The following is a 27496-nucleotide window of genomic DNA, read 5'->3' as shown; positions in this document are numbered from 1 at the left end:
AAAGTAAAAGCACAGGATAGCACTCTGAAAATATTTCCCACAATGTCACAGCTCGTCCTTAATGATGAGAGCCAGCAAACAAGTAGTGGGCACAGTAGTGCCCTCAAATGCCCATGTTCCATGAATCAACACTGCTCAAAGCGAATATTTTAATTATTAACTACTCATTTTATAATGCAGTTGTATTTTGTGGTTGTCAGAGTATGTGAGCAGAGTGGAGGGGGAGCAGAGCAAGGAGTGGAGTGGGGTGATTTTGTTATATGTAATCATGCTGATTTTTGGAGGAAAAATCACTCTTTGTGTGATATTGATTTACTATATGGATTTATATAAATATATACATTTTCTGCACCTATATCTTAAATTTAGTGATCAGTCTAAATGCATTTAACAGATTGAATCACGCAGTAAAAGAACGCAGTATAAATGCGCGCGCGCAGTAGTCTATATACTAGACTTCACGGCACTCTGCAGGAGTGTTTTGTTTGTTTTTTGGCAGAATACTGATAGTGTCAAATCGCACATTTTTAAAACTACAATTACGATATTATCGCAGACGATATATATCACGCACCCTGCACCACTGTCTTTTTGGCTAAACCTGTTGTGGAAAACCTTTTGCTAAACTGTCAAAGCTTCATTTTAACCACCAATGCAATCATGCAAGTATTAAGCTTACCTCTACATGCCTGTGATGGCTGATTATAGTGCCAGTTTGCCCGCCTGCCCAGTATTTACTGCAGTAGTTTTCAAGGAGCAATTTTTTTTACCTCAGTAATTATTTTTTTTAATGTAGTGATGTAAAATACATCAAACAAAATATACTTAAGTAAAAGTAAAATTACAGATTTTTAAAAATACTTTAAAAAGTAGAAGTACATAAAAAAATTACTCAATTACAGTAACGGAAATACATGTAATTTGTTACTTTCCACCTCTGAGCATACTAACTGTTCTGTCTTTGGCTGCAAAGATGAGCACAGAACACTGTTTAGAGTCCCAGCCTCAGAGGAGACAAGAGCGCAGTGGATTTATTGATTTTTTTTTTTACCGTATATTACGCTGCTACCACACAGATCTAATATAAACATGCAATTTTAGGGATGTAACAATATCAAAATCTCACAATCAGAAAAAAGTCAGTGAATTGACTTGCCAACCCTCTTTTTATTTTGCAAACACACGCTAAACTCACAGCACATGAAATAAACAAGTTCATTCACTGTGAACTGAGCTGTTCTAAGGCACGGAAAACACTGGATCACGAGCTGATCTCCTCAACAATTTGTGCGATTCACATTGGCCCCCTATGGTTTTTGGGTGCAAATGGCACCCTAAACCCGCATGGTCTTCCTCTAAGCCGGCACTTTTCATGACGTAATGCTGCTTTGACTGTCAGGTAGAATTCTGCTGCGGAGCTATCACCTATCACCGAACCTATTGGTTCATATCATCATGTGATCACCATAATATTGAGACATCGCATGATAATATGGTTACATCCCTATGTGATTTCTTTCCAAGCTGTTTACCTTCACATACTGTACATAACTGTTTTTGTAACTTGTGTGATTTTAATATAAACTTGTGTGTATTTGACAGTTTAAGTGCAATAAGACATGAAAGAGTTTAATACTAACATGCCATGTGACATCCACTTTCAGTGCATGTGTTTCGGATATGTGCACTCAGAAAACTGTGTATCAGAAGTTTAAACTAATATGGTTTGAAATGCATGATTTCAGCAAGATGGATATGATAATCAAATAATATATAATGATATTTTTTTTATCAGAGTATCTGAGGTACGAGCTGTAAAGGCACAGCCCTATTCTGGAAAAGGTATATACTCTATAATATCCTTATTGTCCCATTTGATCAAATTAATGGGTTCTTGATGAAAAAAATCTTACTGACCCAAAACCTTTTAATGGAACAGTATATAAAACAAGTCAAAGTGCTTCAAGTGAAATTTAAAACATTTATTGAATAACACAAATCAATGGAAAGTTCTCACCATGGTAGATACTGTATACAGTACAAATGTGTGCATGTCTGTTTATGCCAATACTGTAAATGCAGCTGATTATTCTTTCTTGTCAAACAGTCACAAATTGAGTCACTCTCAGGAACAAACAGACCCAAAAATATCATAAATACTAAACGTCTCAAAGAAGTTTGTGTGTATGAAAGAAAGACAGAGAGCTTAAAAGGAATAGAAAGTGCCACAGTGTGTTTATGGCTACTGCTAACCTTCCTATTAGCATAATGCTAATGAACGCTTGAGTTCAGGTCCCCTTGATGAGGGCAACAGCCTAAAACAACATTACTCATCTGTTCTGCATGCCACATTAAAGCAGGGGAGGATGTAAACAAAACAAAAAAAACTGAAATGTTGAATGTGATTTTTCCTCCTGATTTTCTGTACTTCTTTCATTGACACCATCACAGTGTAACACAAGCTGACTGATGTGATAGACAGAGGCGAGAGTGTTTTGATTTACACATGTGATGATGTGTAAGTAACTAGTGGCATTATTCTTTAAATAGGCCTACTGAATGGTTATTTCAGTTAAATTTGTGCTTAGTAAAGCACTGTGGAGTCGCCATGGTATAGTGGTATACCAGATGATAACAGGATTTGTATATACCACTGTACTAAATAATTATCGTATTTAATTATTTTGTTGAATACCACAGTATTACTGTTGTACTCTATGTTTCCAAAAAGCATTGCAATACCTAATTTACAGTACTTTCAGATCAGCCTAAAGTTATGGTTGCATTAGCTAAAGTTCAGCAAACTTTTGTGGTTAAAAAGTCAATAGTTTAGTTATACAGAGTATGAAGCACAGCTCACACAAAAGTCATTTTCAAACCAGGCATATATCTATTCCCGTTATGAAATCTGCATGGTCAAATCTGGTCAAAACCAATTTCTTTCTTCTTATTCTCTAAGTATTGCAATAATTGGATTTTGACTCAAAAGGGATTTTTTTGCAGAACAATGGTAAATTTGTTTGCATCTTGAAAATAGACACTAATGTGAGATTATTATATGTGTTTACCTGCACCTCTCGAGCATGGTAAGCGATGATTAGTCCAAGAAGAATGACGGTGGAAAGGCTGATAAGACACTTCAACGCCAGTGAATACATGGAGCTCTGTAAAACATATGCAAATAATGTTATTAGCATACTCACCATTATTATTTTCCAGAGAAATATTTATTTTCAGGTGCTAATCCTTAATGTTCCAAATGAAAATAGAGGTCGTTCAGTCAAAAATTAAATGTCTTACATTATGTCGTTCCAAATTCTGTAACAACAAAAGAAAAGGAAAACTTATTTAGCAAGTATGCATTAAACTGATTAAATGTGACTACTGTAAATACATTTAAAATGTTACAAAATTTGTAATAAAAAAAAAATTCTTTCTACTTTCTATCAGTCTTGAAAAAAGGCATCATGGTTTCAACAAAAAGACTCTGAAAAAAAAAATTCAGCTTTGCCATCACAGGAAAACAATACATTTAAATTGTGTGTGTATATATATATATATATATATATATATATATATATATAGAATAAGACACTTCTTTCAAAAACAAAAAATAATGGGCCTTTACCAACCTCTTCAAAGTTTGACAGCCCCACTCCTCATTCAATATCTTTATTTTATAAGAAATGTGATAACCTTTTGTGTTCTACATAAGACAATTAATCCAACTGCTTTGAAACGACATGAGGACAAGTAAATGATGACAGAATGTTCCATTTTAGGTCAACTATCTCTTTAAATAAGAAATGAAGAGCACAATCACAGCATGTGCATCTGTGCCATATAGTCTGCCAAGACATTTTTAGTGTCTTTTTATAATCTATGGATTACATGCACATCACTTCCAATCACACCATACACACACAATGTCATGGTTACTCAAATGTGTGTCTGCCTGTTTTGTGATTGCAGGGATCTCAACTTGACACCTAGAAATACACCTGCTGCACTCATCACAGTTTTCATTTAACACTCACACACACATACATGCATACACACACAGCTTGCTTAAACTCTCCCCAGTTTTAAATTGTTTCCACCCTGAGCCTCGATGATGTCCAGCTGAACCACACACATTATTAGATTGACCACCCGTGGGTCTAATTTAAGGCTCTGTACTGGAAGCATTATTCTACACAAACAGACAGACAGTGGTGTCTGGGGGACCCACGGCTCCTCAAACAGTCTCTCATTCTCACACTGACACACACCCACACAAATATATATAAATACACAGGGCTCCTAACTGGAGCACATACACACTGTACCCATCCAGGGTCTTACAGCTTATCAATACAGAAACTGCTGTGTTTGAGTCTCTGTCAGGCTTCCAAACGAGTCTTAGAGATGATTTTCTCTAATGGGTGGAAAGCTTGATTGGCTATAAGCTCAACATGATTTATCCGAACAGGACATGTTCCTTTTTCAGCATCACTGTTGGTCCTGAAACAACATCAGGGATTCTGGCCGTGTTGGTTATTGTTATTGTTACAGCTATGACTGTCCAGAAACTAACTTTAATGCATAAAAAAACATACAAAAACAGGTGAACTTGAACTAAGGTACAGGCTAGTCAGAATGCATAACTCACATTGTGAATAAGCCATTTCTGTAACAACAAACCACATATAATGAAGCCTCTGAAATAAAGAAAATAACATGCATAAAGAATTCACAACACTAACTTCTAAAAAGTAAGTAAGTTAGGTTACTTTATTTATAGCTGCAGGTAAATTTGTTTTGCATTAAAATGAATGGCATCCATTACTTGACAAGCATTTCAAAACACATAAAAACATAGAATATCACAAAATAACAATAACATAATACATGATACAAGTGCTCAAAACCCTACCACTCAGAAACGTATCATAAATTATATAAATTTGTATAGTTATATAAATCATATAGCTATAAAAATACTAATGCTAAAACTAAATAGTAATACAAAAAATTGGATACTTTAATATGATCATTACTTCAAGAGCAATATGGACCTTTTATTGTTTTATGTAGATAACTATTATATACGTCTGATACATTTTTCAAAATTGGTATTTCACAATTTGACACATTTATGTAATTTTCAACACATTTTATCTCTTACTAAAATGATATACCAGTTCAGTAAAAATAAAATGGACTAAAATTAAATTATTTATATATTTAATAACATGCTACAGTATAATATAATGTAATATGTTAAATTACAAATAATTTTATAAATAATATATATGATTTCTATAATGATATATAATATAATAATGCAAAATAATTATTATATTATATTATATTATATTATATTATATTATATTATATTATATTATATTATATTATATTATATTATATTATATTATATTATATTTATTACAAACAGTTTCACCTTCTTTGGATACAGTGGACATTTAATAGGAAAGGGAGAGAGACCCTGGCCTGGTCCTTTTGTAATGAGCACTACTGTGAATTAATTACTAAATTAAAAGGAAATTTCTAGACCTTTAAGACCCTTAAAAATGTGAGCCTTGAAATTAAAACATGTCATGTCAGACATCACACAAATTTGAGAGAGATCTTTATTGGAGGCTTAAAGTTGAGAATGCTAACTATATTTAATGTATATACGGTTATGAAGGTCAGAATTTCAATCTCGCTCTCCTCTCACTCTCCCCCAGCCTATCTTCTCACTCTCCCTGTGTGACTGAGTTTTTTTTCTTCTTCTTCTTTTTTTGATGATGTGTTACAATCAAACTGAGTGAGTCCTCCTTGTCTGTGACATGACTATCATAGCTCATGTTATATACAAGTGTGTGAACGGAGAGTATGACGACCAGACTCATGGCTAGATTAGCAGTTATCGATCCAGGTCATGATGGACACCATGCAGAGCTAATAGGCTTTCTGAGCTCCATTAACTCCATCAGCATTCTCCCGCACGCTCAAAATCTTCCTTTCATTTCTCCTCCATCTATTCAGCATTCTCTCTTTACTTTTCCCTGGTCCTTTCATAAACACTGAACAAACCGGCTCTGACGTCTAAATACAGTCATCTTTGAGCCTTCTGTCTGTCACGAACACACTCAACTGACACACAAACGCACACACACATTCGCAGTTGAATGTACCTCCACAAATGCACAGTCATCTGTGATTCTAATGTAATTACTTCCTCTTGTTTCAATTTCTTAATTTACAGCTGATGTTGGGTGAAGTGACTCTCTTGAAAAATCTAAAATACAAGCCACATACCGTACAACGTGCACACACACGGGACAATAGATTTTTTCAGATCCTGACACAAAAACAACACACACAGCATAAATACAAGAGGAAGTATGGCGTGTGTTCACACAAAAAAGCTCTAAGATAAAACAAGCATGACACAAAAATCCTTCAGGAATATTCTTATATTCAAGACTAGAGAAAATATAAGGGGGAAGAGATGGACCACTAATAAAAATTAACGTGAAAAAATAAGAATGTTTAATATGGCGGCTGGTTTGTTTATATACAATAGCTAGACAAGCTAGCCTTAAATAAATAATAATATTAATAAACACTTTTCTCTCACATTCGGTAAATGTCATAAGCGGAAGCTTTTCCGGCGGATGACACGGCACTAATATGCGCAGCACGCGCGCCTCTGAGATATGCCAGTCCTGTGAGCGTGTTTATAGGAGTAAAGGAAGCAAAGTTTCCTTACTTTAGCAAAGAAAAACCAGTCTCCTCTTGGTTTATTTTGAAATCCTCCGACATTTTTCTTTGTAAATGTAAAAAAAAAAATAGATTTACTACTGGAGGCCTTTATTCACCCACCGAAGCCGTGTAAGGGACATTTTATTATGTATGCGCAAGCTTTATTTAACGACTTGTGGACTGTTCAACTGCAACACCCGCTGACTGCAATGATAAAGCTTGGAATAGCAAGGACAATTTTTGATATAGCTCTGACTGGATTCGTCTGAAAGAATAAAGTCATATACACCTAGGATGCCTCAAGGGTGAGTAAAACACAAGCTAATTTTCATTTTTGGGTGAACTAACCCTTTAAGAAATAGAATTTTTTGCATGATTTGAGCTGAAGAAGATGTATGTAAGATAATATCAGTGTCAAATGTCATTGCTGATTCGCGCCCTTTTTTGCATGATTTGAGCTGAAGAAGATGTAAGATAATATCAGTGTCAAATGTCATTGCTGATTTGAAATGTGTTATTTAAATGTAATTGTATCAAACAGTTATACAGATTTTAGTTCTTCCGCAATTTCATTAGAAAATGTACTTATAACTCTATTTCCGACAGAGAAAATAGCTGCCAGGGCTACTACCAAGATGGCCACCGACCCTTAAAGGTGCTTTGTCCAGGGCAAAGATAGATTTGCAGATGATTAATATCCCTGTATGTGTTGTGTTGTGTGTTTTCCCCTTTATTCAGAGCACTCTGTCTAAGTCAAGCAGTTTAATGATGTGAACCCTCTGGCCAAACCAATCACACACCCGCCACACTTTATCATTCACCCTGAGCCCTACACTCACCCCATACAGAAATACACAGCAAATAAACCACAATCAACCTCTATACATAAGACACACACACAAGACAATAAATACATCATCAGCACAAACACACATACCCAACCCCAGCTGGAAATATGAGAACATGATCTGTTTCACCTTTACAAGAGAAAATGTATTGCTCGGTGGTTGCTCATTCATAGCTTAGTTGACTTGGAGTTCTTAGTTCTGTTTCAAGTATGAACTGGTTTGTTCTAAAATTCCACATAAATGAGATTGACATAAATCTGTGAAGATGTAGGTAAAAGTAGTGAAGCGTTTAGTTTAAATACATTTCTCAGCTGGTGTTAGCATCGCTAATTTTTAAATTTATATTTATTCATTTAGCTGACGCTTTTATCCAAAGCGACTTACAATTGCTAAATATGTCAGAGGTCGCACGCCTCTGGAGCAACTAGGGGTTAAGTGTCTTGCTCAGGGACACATTGGTGTCTCACAGTAGATTCGAACCCGGGTCTTTCACACCAAAGGCATGTGTCTTATCCACTGCGCCAACACCAACCCAAAATCATGCAGCTTTTCATGAAACAGGTGTAGCATTGTGAAAACGCTTCAGCATTTCAGCAATAAACACATGTATTCTCTGTTGGATGTTAAGTTTTAAAACAATTAATCTTTTGAATCCAAACTGAATAAATGATATCTTACTATGTATAGTAATTTAAATTTTCATTATACCCTTCATTGTACCAAGTTACTTTTTCAAAATCAGCTAATTAGAAACAAAACTAGTGATGCCAGATTCAAGGATTTATCACTTTTTATTTAATTGTTCAAACAGGTTTTGCAAAAAAGTTGTTCATGATTTACTTTTATTCATTAGGACAGTTCCTCACAGTTCCTCCTTTTGCAGGGGTTTCTCTTATGAAATAGTAACGGGATATTTTTATAACACAGAAAACTAAAAGATTGCTATATGAGGTATCATTTGAACATGAACATGCAGTGAACATGTAATTCCAGATGTTAAGAATTACCATTGTTACTTGTAAATTTTTCAATTTATTATATCAATAATTATAACTGTATCTATAAATATTTACAATTCAATTCCCACTAATGTGTCCTGCGAATGAATAAATGTAAAAACAGCTTGCCATATTCCTATGAGTTACCCATCAATGGGTTTTATGAAACCACAAAACAAAAAAGCTGCAAAAACACACACCTCCACCAAAATCAAATGTTACCAAAACAGTAATGCATCTCACTTAATGAAAAACACACACACACACAGATAAGCCCAATTATACCAGGACTGGCACACACACACACTTGATTACACGCTGACATACACCATTACACCCCTGAAAACCCAATTACACACTCAGAGGCCAAGGGGAAAAAAAAGGAAACACTCACAGCATCAGCTACATGCACAGTTATACAGTACACATACATACATTAATCTTAACATTAATGGCCATTCGGGGGTCTTTTAAGTTCAGTGCACTATTGCCCCCACTCTCCATCACTGACCCTTCCTCTGGCTGTCCATCTCTCCTGTTTCCTCTCCTTCTCCCTCTCGCGGCCTCTTTTTCTCTATGTACTGATGATTATTGCTCCCGTGAGAGTGCTGTAAAAGAGTTAGTGTGGCAGGAGTGGGATTAGGGTCCCGCAGCCCACTGGATCACCCCTTATATATGTGTCTTAGAGATGGATTACACACAAACACAGGTAGGGGCTTTCCATTCAATTTTAAAGTGTAATTTCCTATGATTTCAAAGCTGAATTAATCCAGTATTCAGTGTCACATGATCCTTCAGAAATCATTCTAATACGCAAGAACATGTCTTATTATTTCTAATTTATTTACCTGCATAAAAACACATTTATAGACACAGCGCTGTAACCTTGTGCACAGGCAATAGGTTGATCAACAGTGGCATCTGCATGCTTAATCACATCTACTAAACAATTCTAAGATGAGATGTTCCCCAGGTATGCATGACAGAGCGAGGAGGGTGTGAAAATTAAGTATTGATTTGACAGTGACTTCTTCCAGGTATTTAGGGCTGTTAGGACTCTAAGGGTCGGGCAGATGTGTGAGGAGCAGGAGGAGGATGTATTCAAGGCAACTTGCTTGGCAAGTGTACATGCCATTGAACAGTTTCATCCAGACCTAAAATTACCTTTTTATACAATGGGACTGAAATATCTTACCACATAAAAAAAAACTCAAAATGCCTTACCCTTAACTGTCACCCCGTCCCAAATACGGGACGCCTAGGTTTACTTCACTATATTACAATCAAATCTAATCTAATCTTGACAAACTATATATCGTTCGAAAGGTCTAAAGCCCCATTCACACCAAGAATGATAAATATAAAGATAACTATAAAGATAACTATATTAGCGTCCACACCAACCAGCGAACGATATCGTCTGTTTATTCTGAGCGCACGTGCGTCTGCCGCTTTAAATCCTCGAGCTCGTTATAGCAGGATGGATTCTGATTGGATGTCAATATTTGTATCGTTCATCAGCTGGAAAAAAATCGTTCTGAAAATGATTCCAACGATACTGTTTCTTTATGCCTTTATCATTATAGTTGTAGTGTGGACTCTGCTATTCTTTAATATTGAGAACGATTTTTAGAACTATATCTTTATCATTATCTTTATAGTTATCGTGCTTGGTGTGAACGGGCCCTTAAGACTCCCAAATATATATTTTACCAATTTTTTTGTTAAAAATGATGTAGGAAAAGTCATAGATTAATTTATGACAAAAGTGCACGACTTCTTCGTTGCCTTTTTCTCTATCACATTTTAGAAATCATCAGAAATTATATATCGACTGAAAACTTAAAATCTAAAAATTCATCCTTTAAAACTAATTTTAAAATCAGACATTGCATTACCATATAAATGGTCCATGTTACAAAATGTTTTCAGTCATGAATTATAAAAATTTAGGTTTGTATCATGCACATTTAAGTCTATCTTCAAAAACGTGAGTGACAGTTAAGGGGTTAAAATGTGATTTAAAGGCACAAAATTTTGCATTATTTCTAATCAAAACAATTTGAGATTATTTGCTTCCACTGAAGCTCAAGATGCTCTTTGCATCATCTCATATCATGCTGGAGAATATGATCATTAGGTTTTCATCAGGAGTTTATGCAGCTTATGCAGCAGCTTGAGTGCTGCTGTGATAGAAGCAAAGGAGGAAAAACAAATACGAAGACAATCTTACACCCATTTTTATGCTAGCAATATTATTTAAAATGAAAAAGAAGCGCATTAAATCAGAAAAGGCTAAGTAGAAGCATTTTCATTAGTGGTCTCAGACTTTCGGACCCCAGTGTTCAACGTGTTTAGGACAACAATGCAATTATTTTGCAGCTAGCTCATGTAATATGACGAACTAGTTCCCATAGATGGCAAATAAAAAGTGTATATGAAAAAGCTAATATTTGACTAAATTTGAAACCAATGATAGTAACACACAAAGTCTCCGATTTCACACTGCACTCTTTCATGCTGTTCTTATCAGCTCTCTCCTGTTCTTTTTACCTGTCTATTTATGGAAGGAAGGATGTGTACGGAGTGTGAATAGACCAGACATCTCCTGAGGATTCGCAGGTGAGCATATAAGGCACACACATCTTCCCACATACAAACACCTATAAACACAATGCATTCACACAGTTATATAAATGAGACACGTAAGGAAAACTGATAATGGGCCATTGAATTATTTTATTTTTTTCTAATAATTCGTCCAGAATTCCGCTTATACTATGATACCTATACTTACAGCTCGAGACATTGTTCAAATGTTTTACTTCCAGACACTTGTCTGATATTTGTCCTTAAATAGCTCTTGTGTGTAGGACTAATCTCATCCCAAGTCTCTGTTGCCAATTCTAAACATGATTTTAAAGCTAGTAAAAGAGGCTTGAGCCAATGATATGTAGTCTAATGCAGTTATTTGAAAGAGAGAAGGACCTTTGAAATAACTGGAATAATTTGGTGAAGTGATATGGAACTGTAATGCAGTCAAGACATATGGAATTAACTACTTCAGCTGTGCATTTCCTGAACAAAAAAGATTGCACATCTTACATCATGTCCTAACCAGATGGAATGCAATAAGAGGCAAGCAATTTGTTTGTCCACACCAGATGCAAAACATGACAAAATCAATCAAAAATCACAGCCAATCAGAAGAGCATATGGGCAGGCTCTTCCCCAAGTGTAGTGCGCACAACGAAACAGATGATTACATACTGAAATCTAGCCTAATTCATAAATATGAAACCATTTTAAAATGATCCAAAATACATACTGAGGGATTGATACAATCTTGGTCATTGCACACTTTTGTTGGTTCACACTGAGCTCAGTTTTATCATTTGTTTCCTTTAGTTATTTTCAAGATCTGAGGTAAATTATCCATTGTTGCTTTCAGTATGGCTACAAAATGTCAAGCAAAATGATATTCTAGCTCACATTAGATCCTTTTAACATTAAACAAAGCAAATAATCAGCACCTGAGATTATTTTTGTAATAGTTTGTATGTTGTTCCAGCCATGACGTCACAGAAATGGAAACAGTTTCTAAAATTGAACTGGCTATTACAGCTGGTTAGGACAGAACTCTGAATAACGTGGAAAAGATACCTTTGTGATACCTTATCACGTTTCATTGGATCACATCTGGTTAGGACACAGTGTTAGAACATTCACCAACCAATCAGAATCAAGCTTTCAACAGCCCTTTAGTAAAAGACTACAGAAATGATATGCATATTAATTAATTAAATAACTGCAATTAATCACATAGAATAATTGTGGCAGATGAATAAATAATGAATGAATAAGCATTACAATTACAATTCATTCATTGTAATGAATAAAATGAATAAGCAAAAAGTGATCTTATTTCACCGATTATAAGGAATCTCTGATGGTAGTTATATCCCTAATCTAGGGATTTTGTGGATGGTTCAGGAGTTTAAATGAATTGTTAATTTTTATTCCATAATTTTTTTAATAATTAGTGTCACACTAAATCAGTGCATTAAATTGATAGCCATATGTGCACATTCCCATCCAGACCAACATACTCACTTAATAAACTACTCTTCATTTTCGTGTCCTCAAACAAAGACAGCATTTTCCAGCTTCTTTGCTTTAATGTGCACACACGACTGCCATTTCAAATGAGAATAGAGCTTTAAGAGGTTAGGAAAATGTTTTGGACATAATGATGCCTCATCAGGAATTTCCTGTTTGTTTCATCCTTTCAAAACCAGCTGTCACACACGCACGCACACACACACACAGCTCAAGCAGTGCAGTAAAGCCATCAATAGGTGCATGATGGTGTGCAAAGGTGATTATCAATAATCGATAGAGCCGGTCTCTCAAGAGATGTGAGCGTTTGCCAGCATCTAAGCAGTCACTTTCCTTATTCATTTCCTCCCCAATCACTCTCGATCAGGGTTCCTCAATAGGTGGCACGCGGGCCATATCCGGCCCGTGAGAGAAACATGTTTGGCCCACACTAATTTCAAATAAAGTGGCATGAAAATTTAAACGCAGCATCTGAAAGCGATTTTAACTTACATCGTGTCTACACCGGACGTGATCGGCGCAGTGCAACGTAACAAAATACAACAGAGCTAATTATAATCAGTGATGCTGTTTACACTCGATGTGGCGCAGCACGACGCAACAAATCCTCAAGAGAAAACTGCTGACTCGTTCTATTTATGATGTGCTGACACAACGTTCAAATGATTTGCAATGCTGTGTCGCGTCCAGTCTAAATATACGACGTGACAGCAAAAACATGGTGAGTATTATGTAAAGAAAAGTGGACACTGAAAATAGATGATTCAAATGCGAATGGACTGAACAGTTTTGAGTGAGTGATAAGTTACCCTCTTTGTTATAGATGTTGGTTCACAGCGAGCTCACAGTTTTAAGGTAAGTTTGCTTTAGCATAATTTATTTTCGAGATTGAGGTAAAATATCTATTGTTGCTTTCACTATGGCTATAAAGATCACGCAAAAATAATATTTAAACTAACATTATACACTTTTAACACTGAATAAAGCACACAATCATTATCTAAGATTATCACTGTCATATTTTGTATGTTTTTCCTGCCGCAATGTTGCAGAAAATAAAATGAATTTCTAAAAGAGAATTCCTTGTCGCTTATTGTCATGTGTCGCTGTCGTTGGTGGTTAGGACAAAAACTACATGGAAAACATACTTTTTACCGCATCGCGTCACAGTCAAAGTTCTTCTGAATCTAAATTCAAAAATGTTCATGATTTTTTTCAATAAAACAGACTACTGGGAGGAAAAATCTGAATATTTATCTTGTGTCCATCTTTTATTATTTTAACAAAAGCAACAATATAATAATTTTAATAATAATAATTTAATATAATATATAAATAGGTCAGTGGACCTTGGCTTGGTATCGTTGGCAGAATTCGGCCCCAGGCTAACACAAATTGAGGTACCCTGCTCTAGATGCTCCATCGTACATTGAAAAACTTGTTTCATATGGGACTTACAATACTGGGGGTTTAAGGAGAGGTAATTCCCCATTAGATGAGTCGAGTCAAATCGAAGCAGTTTGGAGGATGTGGAAGAGCATCAGTATCTCACATGTCTCTGGACTTTCAGCAGTAATGCACTGAGAGAAAAGCCCTTTAATTACTCTGAGGGGCGATGCAGCACTAACAGGTTTCTATTGTGCCGTTTTATGATTGCTATAATGGTATACAATCAGCATGGCCATTATTCATGTACAAACTTGACTCACTCACCCGTTTTCCATCTTAAATAAAGAGATTTTATTACAGCCTTTCATTTCATCTCTCCTAACACTCACTCGCTTTTCTCTCCCTCTCCAATAACACTCCCCCGTTCACCGCCCACTACAATAACAGAGAGAAAAAGAGAGAGATCTGGAGAGAGAAAGAGATAGAGAACTAAGCATAGTGAGTACGAGAAAGAAAGAGAAAGATATCCAGACCAAGAATAATTACCAGGAGAGAAGAGGAAAGGAACTGTCAGAGAGAGGAAAAGGAAAAAGAGTGCAAGTACAAGAAAGAGTGAAAGAATGAGAAAAGAAGATAAAAACATGAGTGGGTGAGACTGAGAGAAAAAGAGAAATAACACGTAAGTGGGAAAGATGGAGAGCCCGAAAAAGAAAGCCACTGGGAAGACAGGCAGCGAAAGAGAGATACTGAGACAGAACAAATTTCCTATATGTCTGCCATACCAGAAGCACCTGCAGAACAAGGACCACAGCTACACATAGAAGTGATTCTAGACATGCAGAGACCGATTCATTCAGAACAGTGCCCCATGCAAGAGAAAACCTCATAACACTCACACAAACCCACTCGCGCGCAGACACACTTCAGAAGGCTGTACTGTTCCAAAACCCACTGAGCATTTTAAGCAACACAAAGGATTTTCATGAGAAAAATGCAACATAGTCATACTGTCTTCTAAGATTCCCTTTTTTTAAGACAAATTTCTACGCCTTCAACAAAGAAATGCAATCCCAGAATTCTTTGTGTTGAGCACAGAGAAAGAAAATAAAAAATCCAGTATGGCCGATGATGCAAGATAACTGTTGATTCTAATAAACATTCATTCAGCAATGATAATAAGTAAAACAGTACAAGACCATCAAAAATACTCTACTGGAATCAACTGACCCTTCGCAAAGACCCGCCCTCCTTAGTTACTGTAGCTATGTCTGACAAGCCATGCCATTCCCACACTACACAACATGTTCTCACACAATTAATTTTTTTTAAATAAATTCAAACAATACTGTTTTGTGGCTCTTTATTATATCGTGACTGATCGCTATAGCACCTTAGTTAATGGAGAACATGAACCGATCATCTTTTCATATTCACTAGGTAAAGCACAAAATAAACATGAATTAACATCAGAAGATATTATATTTCATCCACGGAAAGACATCAATCCACACCATTTTTTTTCAATCCACACCATGTTTTAGTCCACCGAAGTTAATCTACTCTCCTGTTTGGTTTGTTTCTCTGACAAAATGGCAGATTCGACATTATAATTGGTCAGATCGCCTGTCAATAAAACTCCCTGCGAAGGGTCAATTGAGGGTGGATTACACCTACGTATAGCATCCTAAATCTTGTATGATATTATCCAGTATTTATGTGCAGCATGTGTTTTTATGTGTATCAAAAGTACCCAGCTGTTAGCTTAGCAACATGATAATGTCAAACTCTATTGAAATCAATTGAGGGTTGAGTATGCCTGCATAAAGTGGCCCAAATCACATACAAATGACCAAATATTTATGTGCGTTAGTGGGTTTTTTTACACAAAAGTTTTTTAAGCTATCCTATTTTAAAAGTCGTGTAGTGTATCCCAGCCTTTAGAAACATGCTATAATCAAATTTTCAATCCATAAATTGCTGAGCTAAGTCCCAAATCAGTCACTTATAATGTTCCATAATGGTTATATTAGCTTACATTACTATATAAGCTTCCTGTCACCAACAAAAATTAACTGCCACCAAAGTAACATAAATTGACAATGAGCTCAGCTCTGTGCGTCCCTTTCCTTTCTAGCACACATACATTCTGCCTTCAATCTGAGACTGTGCCTATTAGAGTGGAAAATATTTCACCTTGACATGATGTGTCAGTTACATTCTATCCCTTTAATGTAACAGCACAAGAATCAGTCACTTACCTAACTTCAGCCTCACAGTTTTGTTATTTGGAGACTTTGGCTTTGTATAAAATGTACTAGTCTGTAATTCAGCTGAAGTCAAAGCCAGTTCTTGAGTAACACTACGTAGGCTGTAATGGCAGTTACATCCACTTTGATCATCAATCAAGCAACACTTGATTTTTAGCTCAAGAGCCGACTGCGAGGATGTGTGTTCTCGCCTCCCATGAGTTCAAAACTTATGCAGAGCAAAACGGGGGTTTGTCATGCATAAATAAAGAGAGTGTACTGTATACTCCTCCAAAATGTATAAATTTGTATTAGTAAAACTAAACACATACACTCATACCACACTACTAAATCTACACCACTTTCAATATAAAACAAATGTTTTGGCTTTTGTATGCTCTACTGACAGCATCCTTCTGATTTCCACAAACAATTTTGAGTTATTTACCGTAAACCTGTTACAATGGAAGTCTAGAGAGTATGGAGGGTTTAAAAGCAGAAATGTGTACCTCAAGTTTGGTTAAACCAATTATATTATTTATTCTGTACATAAGTGTTTGGCATTTGAACTGTAATGTTGTCTTAATCTTATTTTTCGCACTGTAATACTGTTTTCGAAGGGTGAACTTCTGGTTATGTGTTACAAGACTCAATGTAAACAATACGTTTCTGGTAGCCTTGCATGTACCGTGTAAAAATTATCATGGTTTATTGGTTATTAAGTGGTTATAACATGAAGATAAAGATCAGACATAACTGCACAGACAAGGATGTGAAGTGATTCACATTAGTTTCATGGTGATACATATAAACGTTCATATTCTTCAATTGTAAGAGACAAACCATAAATACAGACCCCCACATATGATATCATGGCCATTAACTAATATTTTTTTCCCACAACTTATTAATTTTGTTGCCTGATTTTAGTTCAATAGTGGGCAACAGCTAAACTAAATTCAAATGGTAGAACAAATGAGTATATGTGGTAACAATTGAATTAAAGTGAGGAAACATGGCCATGACTGAATTATGAATGAATGTTGCGAAAAATGAACAAGTCAAAGAAAACATATTCTGAATTCATGATCACAATATCCAGTTTTTATCCACAGGTTATGTGTTGGGCTCTGTACATAAATATTTTGCTTGTTTTTCAAAATGAGGGATGTTTCAAAATGTTCTTCTGAGGGCTTGTTTTGGATCCAGAATATTAGTTTATTAAGTTTCCAAACATTTATTAAATCACACAAATATTACTGATCCCTTCCCCACTTAAGAAATCTCCTAGACAGCTGTCCAAAATTCTTTCTGAGCTTACAGACATCTGATCCTGTCAGCAGTCGTCTGACAGCAGCAGGATTACTATCCTTCAATATTTACTGCACATGTGTATGTTTACTAAGATAGACAGCTATTTAAAACATTCATGCTCATGCCAGATACACAGTTGCATCATTATTACCCTCACTTCCAAAAAGGTGACAAATGCCATACCAATTCTCCATGGATGTTTGTTTTGAGAGCTGATTTTCAACTCCGCTTGTGTAACATGATATAGCCTTACACCCTCTGAATAACAGAAGTTCCTGTGATCAGACACTTTGTGCCAATTCAAACTGAGGCAGCTTATGAATGCAACTTCCGAAAAACATTTATTTATATCTCTGATGATTAAGTTGCTTGATTATTGTTGGTGTTTGTGGCAAAAATCACGCATTCGCATCGCACGTCTAAATTTGGTAACTCCAACTGAGTCACACTTTTCGCAGATCATTTGCTTTAAACAGAAAATTCTGTCATCATCTATCCACCCTCACCTCGCTTAAAACCTGTGACTTTTTCCAGTAGAACACATAAGCAGTTACTATAATAATGGTCACAGCTGCTATGTTCCATAAAATAAAAATGCAACTGATCATTGGCTGTGAAAGTTAGTTGCAAATTTGCTGGATTTAGAAAAAAAATTAAATAGAAATGATGACACTATATTATCTTGAGGTATGGTCACATTCAAATTTTGTGGGGGAAAAAATGCCTATTGGCAATAGTGTAGTGATGTCTGAGGCACCACTCAATCCATGGAGAATCCACATGCCCAGTTCAAACCCAAAGCAAAATCTTTCACTCTCCTATGAAATTCCCACTGAAAAGACTGGGTTTCGTCCGTGAAAATTCCTTGAATAATGGTGAATGTGACCACATCTTTACAAATTGAGTAGTTGTTATAAGGGTAAACATGGAAGCACCGAAATTTGACATTCAAGAATCAATTAGGTTTGTAAGCATGTGGGTAGATCAATATTTTTATATGAATAAGAGCCTAAATCAAATCAAAGCAACACTGTGTGATTAGAAGACTTGGATTGAATTCATAGGAATTACTTTTACATGCATGCAAGTTCTGGTTGCATGGACTTTCAATGGATGGAACATTTTTTTACAACATGTGGGGTGAGTAAATGATGACAGATGAGTTCCCTTTTTGGATGAACTATTCCTGTGAAGTGATTTTCATCTGGTCAAACGTCTGCTCTTGCACATTATGGTTCATTGTAAACTTGTGTACCACCTTACAGGCTGCACTACACTGTGTATGGCTGTATCCAAGTTTTACCATTGTTATTATAGGAATATAATATGGGAAGCACACACAACATTCTCTCATTCTCATTCACACAGGACAGCAGGACCAGCAGGATGTGTCCTTGTGCCCGAATATTCACCCCAGTCCCCAGAACACAAAGTCCTCACCTTACTGTAGACACCCCAGGACAGCTCGGTCTCAATCACCATGACTACAATGCCAAACATGCCGAATATGAGCGCATAGTCACTAAGTCTCTTCCTCTTTTCGAACAGCGCCCTCCTGTGTCCTAGTTTGTAGCCAATGTTCTGATTCTTACGTTTAGTGGCTTTGGAAACAGTCCTCCCCGGGCCTCCCACGACAGCACCACCCCTCCTTCCATTAGTCCCGCCCCCTGCCACGCCGCCCAGAACACCCCTGCTCTCAGAGAGGGCGTGGTTCTGGTGGTAGATGGACATTTGATTGGCCGAGGCCTCAAGTTCATAGGCGTGTCCATAAGGCGGATCCTCTTTTGAGGAGATGATGATCTCTGGGGGGTTCTGGGATTGGGATTGACTGTGTTGAGAGGAGGCCGCGGTCACCTGGCTAGCATTTGCCCCACCCTCTTTGGTGTCACTTCCACTGTCGGACTCAATGAGGTTCCGGCGGGAGGCACTGAGGCGGCTAAGTGGCTTCATCACACCACCGCTGTACTTGCATGAGCTCATGGCAATCTCGGTAAAGGGGTTACTGTCCCGCCTGTGCACCAGGGGACTGGCTTGCCTGTGCTTACATGCCCTCTCTCGCTCCCTCTCCCTCTGCTCTCGCTCAGTGGAAGGTGAATGAGAGGAGTAGAACAGCGCATTGTAGACGGGCGAGGTCTCCCCGCTCAGGCTATGTTGGCTGCCCAGGCAGGAGGAGAGCGGCGTGCTGGTGGGGTGGAGTGCATTGGGGATTGGCGTGGACAGCTGGGGTGTTGTGGACAGGGGCAACTTGGGCAGCGATGCCGGGACAAGGTTTGGCGTGGTGGGCGACGGAGTACCATTGAGACGCTCCAGGCTGCTGTTGCCTACTGTGTGATTTGAATGGTTGGTCCCAGGGTAGCTGCCAGAGAGGGAGGCATGGGAGAGACCACCAAGAGGGAGGGGCAGACGTTGCTCTTCGTCTTCGCTCCCGCTGAGAAGGGCCAGACTCAGAGAGGGAGGGGGATCCATGGCAACCAGTCTCCAGCAGGTTTGTTTGTGCTCTGCTCCTCAACTCTGGAGTTTAGTTGGAGGGAGAGATAGGAAGAGAGAGGGAAGAAGGCATTATGTTATTTATAACTGAATAAAATTAACAGGTGAAAGGGAGGCTGGATTAAATGGGGGACGCCCCTCATATTAATAAACCAAGGATGGACTGAAAGTGTTGGGTGACACGGAGTTGTTGCAATGTGCTTGAGGAGTTCATGTGGAAGATGTTTGAGTGCAAAAAGAGACAACTGATGAACCTATGAACCCATCCACATCTACTAATCACTCAGAGCTCTTTCTCTCTCTCTCTATTGCCTTCTCTCTTTCTCCCTCTGTCTGACACCCCCCTCCTCTCGCTCCTTCCAGTAAAATCTGTCACATAAATGCAAGCGAGAGTCTCTTTATTTTTTAAGAAACTTAAGCAATGGTTGAATCGTGGCCTCTGGACTGACCGTGACAAATGCAAGACTCAACGTATTAACATCACTGTTCTGCATTATTTGGACATTTGAGTTGCATCTAAAATACACACTAGAAAGCATAATTTTAGTAATTCAGTACGTTTATAATCATGTAGAAATAGTCAGACTTCAGATATAGATGACAAAGAAAGTTGTTTAATGAAATGAAAATCAAACGGTCTCTCTTACCTCTCTCCTGTCAGTCTATCTCCACCTTCATATGGTGATTTCAAAAGCAGTGCAACAATATTCCTCCACACTTTTTCTTTTTCATGTTGTTAAAATCATGCCAGGATTTCTTCGCCCCGTTTTCAAGCAGTGATTCCAGATTGAAGGTTTTTAATGACAGAAGTAGCCTATAAACCGCTATTACCTAAAATGAGACTCCTACAGACGAAAGCTGTTGCGATTAACACCTGAACAAGGATCGAAATAAAAGCGGAAAAAAATATCGAGAAAAGGGATTTAGAGCGCTGTTTAATATTTCAGGAAATTCATCCACCCGTTGTGTTAAGTAGCATCATTAGCCTCCTGTGAAGAAAAGCGCCTGAAAGTAGCATCTGAATATGAGTAAAGGTGAAAGCAGCGATAGCGTGATATTATGTAGAAATGGATGCATGTCTTCCAGCTCGCACTCTGACAGCACGTCTCTCATTCTCTCTCATTCTCTCTCTCTCAACTTCTCTTCTGGGCTCCGTCTCTCCGCCCTGGTCCCTCCTCTCTGCTCCTCTCATTGGACACACATCGTTGAACCAAACGAATGATCTCTGAAATAATCTGGAAAAGAACATTTAATTTAGAAATAAAACACCTGTCTCCTCCACTGCTATTCCTGCTTTCCTAGCACAAAGATTTTTGGGAAAAATAGTAAAAAAAAAAAAAAAAAAAAAACGTTTGAAATAAATAAAACACTTATTATTTATTATTATTATTATTATAGTTGTTGTGAATTATAATAACGATAATGACGATGATTAATATCAATTACATTTATTATTTTATAATTAAATGTTGATAAAGAATAATAATAATTAAATAAAAACGCCAAACAAATAAACAAATAAATTATTATTATTATTATTATTTTAGTTTTTGTTAATTATAATAACGATAATGATGATTATTAATATTAATTACATTTATTATTTAACAATTAAATGTTAATAAAGCATAATAATAATTAAATAAAAGCGGACAAATAAACAAAAAAACAAACAAATAAATCATTATGATTTTTTTATTATTATTATTATTATATAGTTGATGTCAATTATAATAACGAAAATAATGATTGATATTAATTAAATTATTATTATTTTAAAATAAATGTTGATAAAGAATAATGTATTATTAAATAGAAGCAGCCAAATAAATAAATAAGATTTTGCATTTATGTAATAATGGAACGTATAATTCCAAGTCACAAGGTTACAATAACTGTTGTCAATAACTAACTTTTCATAATTAATTTGTAATTTCTACTTTATTTTATGTGTGTGTGTTTTTATGTATGTATTCATTTATTTATTTATTTTTTAGAGAATTTCAGCTTGGTTTCTTCGTCAGTCATTAAAGATAAAGTTGTCAAAAAATAATAATAATTTACGATTAACTTTTCACTGCAGGCTGTCACTTTGGCACCACTTTGATTTGACATAAAAGTTAGCAAAGACAGCAATTAAAAGATTTCAGTTTCAGTGCGCTGTCAGCTTACATGCTGTAGTCTGCTTGGTTGTTTCAGGTCAACAAATCATGACATATATATTCTCAATGTCTCATCAGCATATGTGCATAAACACACAGCTGCCACAACAGGTCAAAATCCACATAAAAACAACTTAAGTCAGTCGTAACTAAAACCGCTTGCTTAACAACATTCTTCAAAATACCTATTTTGTGAATTTTCTAAATTGAAAGAACAATCCCTTTAACAAATCCTTTCAGGCAAACCTTTATGTGACCACATTGCCAATGTTAACATTCGCTTTTTACGATGAGCACAAACCACAGCCGCCTATATGTTCACCACACAGGAAGCTTACCCTTGCTAATGCATGCTAGATACTTAAAAAGGGGGGATACAAAGAAATAAAACTGTTTAAATGAGTTTACAGGTGAAAGTAGCCCATTACTTTGCTATCTCACGGCAGCAGTGTCCTCTCCATCATGCCATTATGTTCTGGCTCCAGTAATTACCACGTCAAATCCAAAAAAATGTCAGGCTCCCTAAACCGGATATAGCAGGATGACGCTCCATCAGTGAAGAGAGAGATTATTTCACTTGACAGGTATGAATAAATTAAATACAGATCTCACCAGGAGAGAAGATTTCCTGGATTTTAGGGACTGTTACAGGACAAGCCATATGGCACCCTGGTGACATCACTGCGAACACACAGAGTCATCGTTCCTAGCGATTCCTGCACATGTGACTGACACAGATGCAGAATTCCCTAGTGTCCAAAACCCACCCACAGTAAAACAACGATACAGAGAGGAAAACTTGGGATATAAAACAAACAGGGAATGACAGAGAAAGGAGTTACAGCAGTAAGCCAGCAACCCACTGGACAGGTCAAAGGCGACAAAGATGTGAGGACAGTGACATAATGGGACACATCTGTCCCGTTCTAGCTGAAGAAGACGACGGATGACAGCTAAGAGCACAGCTCAGAGGACACGAAAAAGAAATGAAGAAATCCGTCATGCCGCTTTCAGTCTCTCTGGCAGGGAAGGTTATGGATACACAGAGATGGGGAGATAGTGACACCAAACAAGTGCTTTTGGTCATTTTGTGAAGAGAAAAGGTCAGCTCTTTCCTGAAGGACATCTATGAAGTGCTGTATTACAGCGAGAAATTTCGAGAGAGAATGATAAATGCTGGAAAAACACTGGTTGGATAAATATATATGACCGAACAACAGAATGATCACAGGCAGAGTGGTTACCATGCCAACACCAGAGTACACAGACAGTTGTCTTCTCTTTTTCCCGTTGGATGAAACCATTCTGTCTAAATGCCAAACAATCCACATCGGCATGGGAGGAGGAGCTCTTCATCTCGCCTTCATCTTGTTTTTATTTTAAATTGCTCTTCTTGCTAATAGACATAAATGTCCAGCATGTTTGATTCACGTATGTGCGAAGGGGATGACCACATCCACGCATCTTAAACAGGCCGTAAAATACACATCATCTCCACCTTGACCGAAACACACTCACACACACCCATGGGTGCTAATCAATAGCAGAACAGCATCACTCAGTGGGCAGCGAAGCGAAAACAAACCCACCTTATTTACTGCTAATGTGAACTCAGCAATACTACACTTGAGCTATGCATCATCCGCCGGGCCGTTGAAAATACACCGTGTTCTTGAAGTCAGTGGGTGGCGTTGGTGACCCCTATGATTCAGTGGACATGCTAAACTCATGAAACGATCTATCAAATTGAGTCATGGCCCACAGTCTTTCCTCCTTCCAGCCATTCAACTCCATCCATCCCTTAGTCACATGCTTCCACACTGTTTAATGGTAATGAACAAAAGGGTTCGCAGAACTGACGGAGGTAGAGAAATTTGAGAGTGAGATAAAAGGGGTGAGAGCGGGAGCCGGAGGACGCGAGGAAAGAAACTAGGAATAATAAGAGAATGGAAGAAGATAAGGAGAAGAAATGACAGGCAGTAGAGAGTGTGAGTGATAGGGGGCAGAGGGAGAAAGAGAAGGAGAGACAGATGGACAAACAGATACAAGTAAACAGAAAGAGAGAGGGGTGCCACAGTAACAGTCTGGCGTGATGCTTTGCTTTAGATCCCATTCAAGTATGAACACACACACACACAAACATATATCCCTTTATCAAACAAATAGCTATAACCTTTAACTGAAAAACATGGAGAAAACACACACACGGTCTAAAAATATAGCTACATAGACAAAAAATAAATAAAGAAACAGCAGGTTTCAAAACAGCCTAAATAATCCACACAGATAAGTGCAACGCAATCACAGAGAGAAGTGTTCTTCATGTTCACTAATGGACTTCCTTACTACCCACACAGTGCTACACAGTGCTAGCATTCAGTGCAACCATCCCGTCCAGCCCTAATGTTCTAGCCGGGTTTGGTCAATGTTCCTCTATCGTTCCAAGTTCCAACTTGGTTTGTTTTGGAAGACAATTTTGAATTGACAGAGTAACAAAAGAGTAGAATTTGGGGACATGGCTATGTGGTACTGGAGAATTCGATCGATATCTGGCATTATAAAGATTCTCTCAATCTGTGACGCACTTACTGCATGATTGATGATCATTGGCATCTTTGAGGACAATCGCTTTTGTTGTCCCTGTACCAGCTCTATAGACTTTTCTGTCTAAATAATGACAAACTTGACTTTGTCCATTTCTCCCCCACAAAAAAAAGTGATCTAACTTTTTCATTAGAGAATTCTAAACAAATGTGTGCTGTGAAAGTTTGTAAACACACAGCGCATACTATTCATCTGTGAATATATATATGTATATATATATTTTTTTTTGCTGTTGAAGTTTATTTCAAGTTCTAAGGTTTGTTTTGTTTTGTAACAAATGATGCTAGATCCTTGTCTTATAAGAGTGAAAATACAGGTTCTCTTTGATCTATGACTGCTATAAGATTAGTTTTTTTCTATTTTGTTGTTCAAGTTTTTTGTTGTAAGTTTTGTTTAAAATGCTTGTGATGTAACAATAATTAATTAATATCTCATTCACATTCTCAGTTAAATCCAATTTAATTGACACTATGTAAAATTGTAATCTGTTACTGATTCCAAATTACATGACAGAAATTGTAGTTAAATGACGTAATCCAATATATTACATTTTAGGTAATCAGACTACTTTTAGATTCCTTTTGACCTAACTTGTTTTATATTGATTTAAATCGGATAATTTTGTACCATCTTTATATAGAAATACAAAGAAAATGCTATTTAACATTACTCTGAATTCTAAATGAAATACTATAATTACTGCTAATTAGTATCTCTGTATATTCACATTTAATCGCTAAAACTAAACACTATGTAATATATAATCCATGATTATAAATTATATCTATAAATATTGTTAAATCAGATATATAACAAATCCTTTTTCTAAATTAAATCTTAAACCCAAACATGTTTACATGGCACCAGAGAACCTGCATGATTTAGAAAAACAGATGTATGAAAGCTCTATGACTGCATTTTGGGTCTCAGATTAGAATATATGGCAAATGTTGTGCTTGAGGCTCAGGGCTGAGCTTGACTGTTATTCTTCACTCTAATTAAATATTACAGACATTCTAAATGAATGTACATTACTACCACTGGATTAAATTGGTTTATATGGGTAACAAATTGTGTTAGTTGTAAAATATCTATCAGGATGTTCAGACACTAACCGAAAGTAATAACTGCAATGAAAATCCAATTTTTAAATCTTTAACAATTGTTTTCTGCTCGTTACTGTAGTCTTGTAAAAATGGCAGCTTTGAGGCTAAACCACTTTACTTTATGGGTGGGTTTCAATGCAGAAAAACACAGTCTTGATAAGAATTTTTACTTGGTTTACTTTATACTGAAGCAGACAAACATGCGTTAGACAAAAAAAAAATAAATAAAAAAAAATAAAAGACCTGTCACAATCCGTGGCACCCTTCACGGGTTAAAAGAAAAACCAGGGACTCCTTGCCACAATTCGACTACTGCCAGCTGTTTTTTGACATGTCAGGACATTTACTCTATTCTCTCTCTGGCTTATGTAAGAGCTGGAAACCTTTAAAGCTTTTTCATTGCACACGTACCACCTGCAGCCCCTGGAAAATTCCTTAAACTAAAGGTGACGCGGTCAGGGTTAGCCTACTATAAACAGATTACTAGTCCATCATCCCTGCCCTTTACTCTCACCTTACACTCACCTTTTCATTCCCTGCTCTCTCCATTTTAGCTCTCCCCTTTTCCAGCCAATGCTTTCAACTTCTGTTAAGTGTTGCCTGTTTTCATTTGCTGCTGCATTATGCCTACGGATCATATTTCTTCATTAGCACACATTCTCTGTTCTAATTCTAGTTATTTCATAGAGCCTAAATTGCAAACTCAATCTCTTTTCTCACCATGCACCTTTCTTGTAGTTACATTAAAACATTACTGACATTGTATTATAAGATTTAAGTCCTCAACATCAGTTGTGCATTACATATCAACAATTAACAAGATGTTTAATAAAGGTTACAGTAGTTGACACAAAAATCTAAATTGTCATTTACTCACGCACATATTTTTCCAAACCTGTATGACTTTCTTTTGGATTTTGCATTGTTTTTATGCATACAGTGAAAGTCACTGAGGGTCCCAAAAAGAACTCTGTTCATTATTAGTTCATGAAACCTAACGCATTAACTCTTGTTATATTGTGCAGTGTTACCATCAAATCTTTCGCCGTTTCTGTGACAAAGACAAAAGATGTCCTTTGAGGTAAGGTCACAAGCGGTCCAATATAAAATTGGTTAATTTATGAAAGAAACTCCATAGATTTGGCACGCACTGTGTATAGCAGCACATTATAACCTCATTATGTAAGCCTCAGATGTGCACAGAATTCTAAATACAGTAATAACACTTGTGCTGCGACAGTTGGTGTGTAGGTTGAAGTTAGAAGGGAAAGCCCTCAGAGGTTGATCTTTCTCTCTCTAACACACTCTCGACAGACACACACATTTCACATTACATTAGTGCATTTGTCATTCTAGCCTAGGCAGACCTGCAACAACTTTGATTCTACTGAGTCAGCTGGTGGAAGACTGTGTGCTTTTCACGGGAGGGTAAAAGCTATGTGACGACCTTATTATGTGTGAGCAGTCTTA

General features: G+C 36.8%; 1 protein-coding gene across 2 annotated transcripts in view; it reads right to left on the bottom strand.

The window, feature by feature from the left end:
* kcnn3 (potassium intermediate/small conductance calcium-activated channel, subfamily N, member 3) overlaps positions 1-21281 on the bottom strand; it is a 57113-nt gene extending 35832 nt beyond the window's left edge. The window contains exons 1-4 of one of the 2 annotated variants that reach the window (XM_059567767.1): positions 20802-21281; positions 19108-20178; positions 3301-3318; positions 3069-3164 (exon numbers count right to left, since the gene is read on the bottom strand). In XM_059567767.1, coding sequence (XP_059423750.1) covers positions 3069-3164; positions 3301-3318; positions 19108-20133 — 1140 coding nt within the window. In that variant the 5' untranslated portion in view covers positions 20134-20178; positions 20802-21281. The remainder of the gene's footprint in view (positions 1-3068; positions 3165-3300; positions 3319-19107; positions 20179-20801) is intronic. The other variant, XM_059567768.1, reaches the window with a different exon arrangement.
* Between the last annotated feature and the right edge of the window lie 6215 nt (positions 21282-27496).

Source organism: Carassius carassius, chromosome 15 (assembly GCF_963082965.1).
Source record: "Carassius carassius chromosome 15, fCarCar2.1, whole genome shotgun sequence".
Lineage (NCBI taxonomy): Eukaryota > Metazoa > Chordata > Actinopteri > Cypriniformes > Cyprinidae > Carassius > Carassius carassius.
This window is presented reverse-complemented; position numbering and strand designations above follow the sequence as displayed.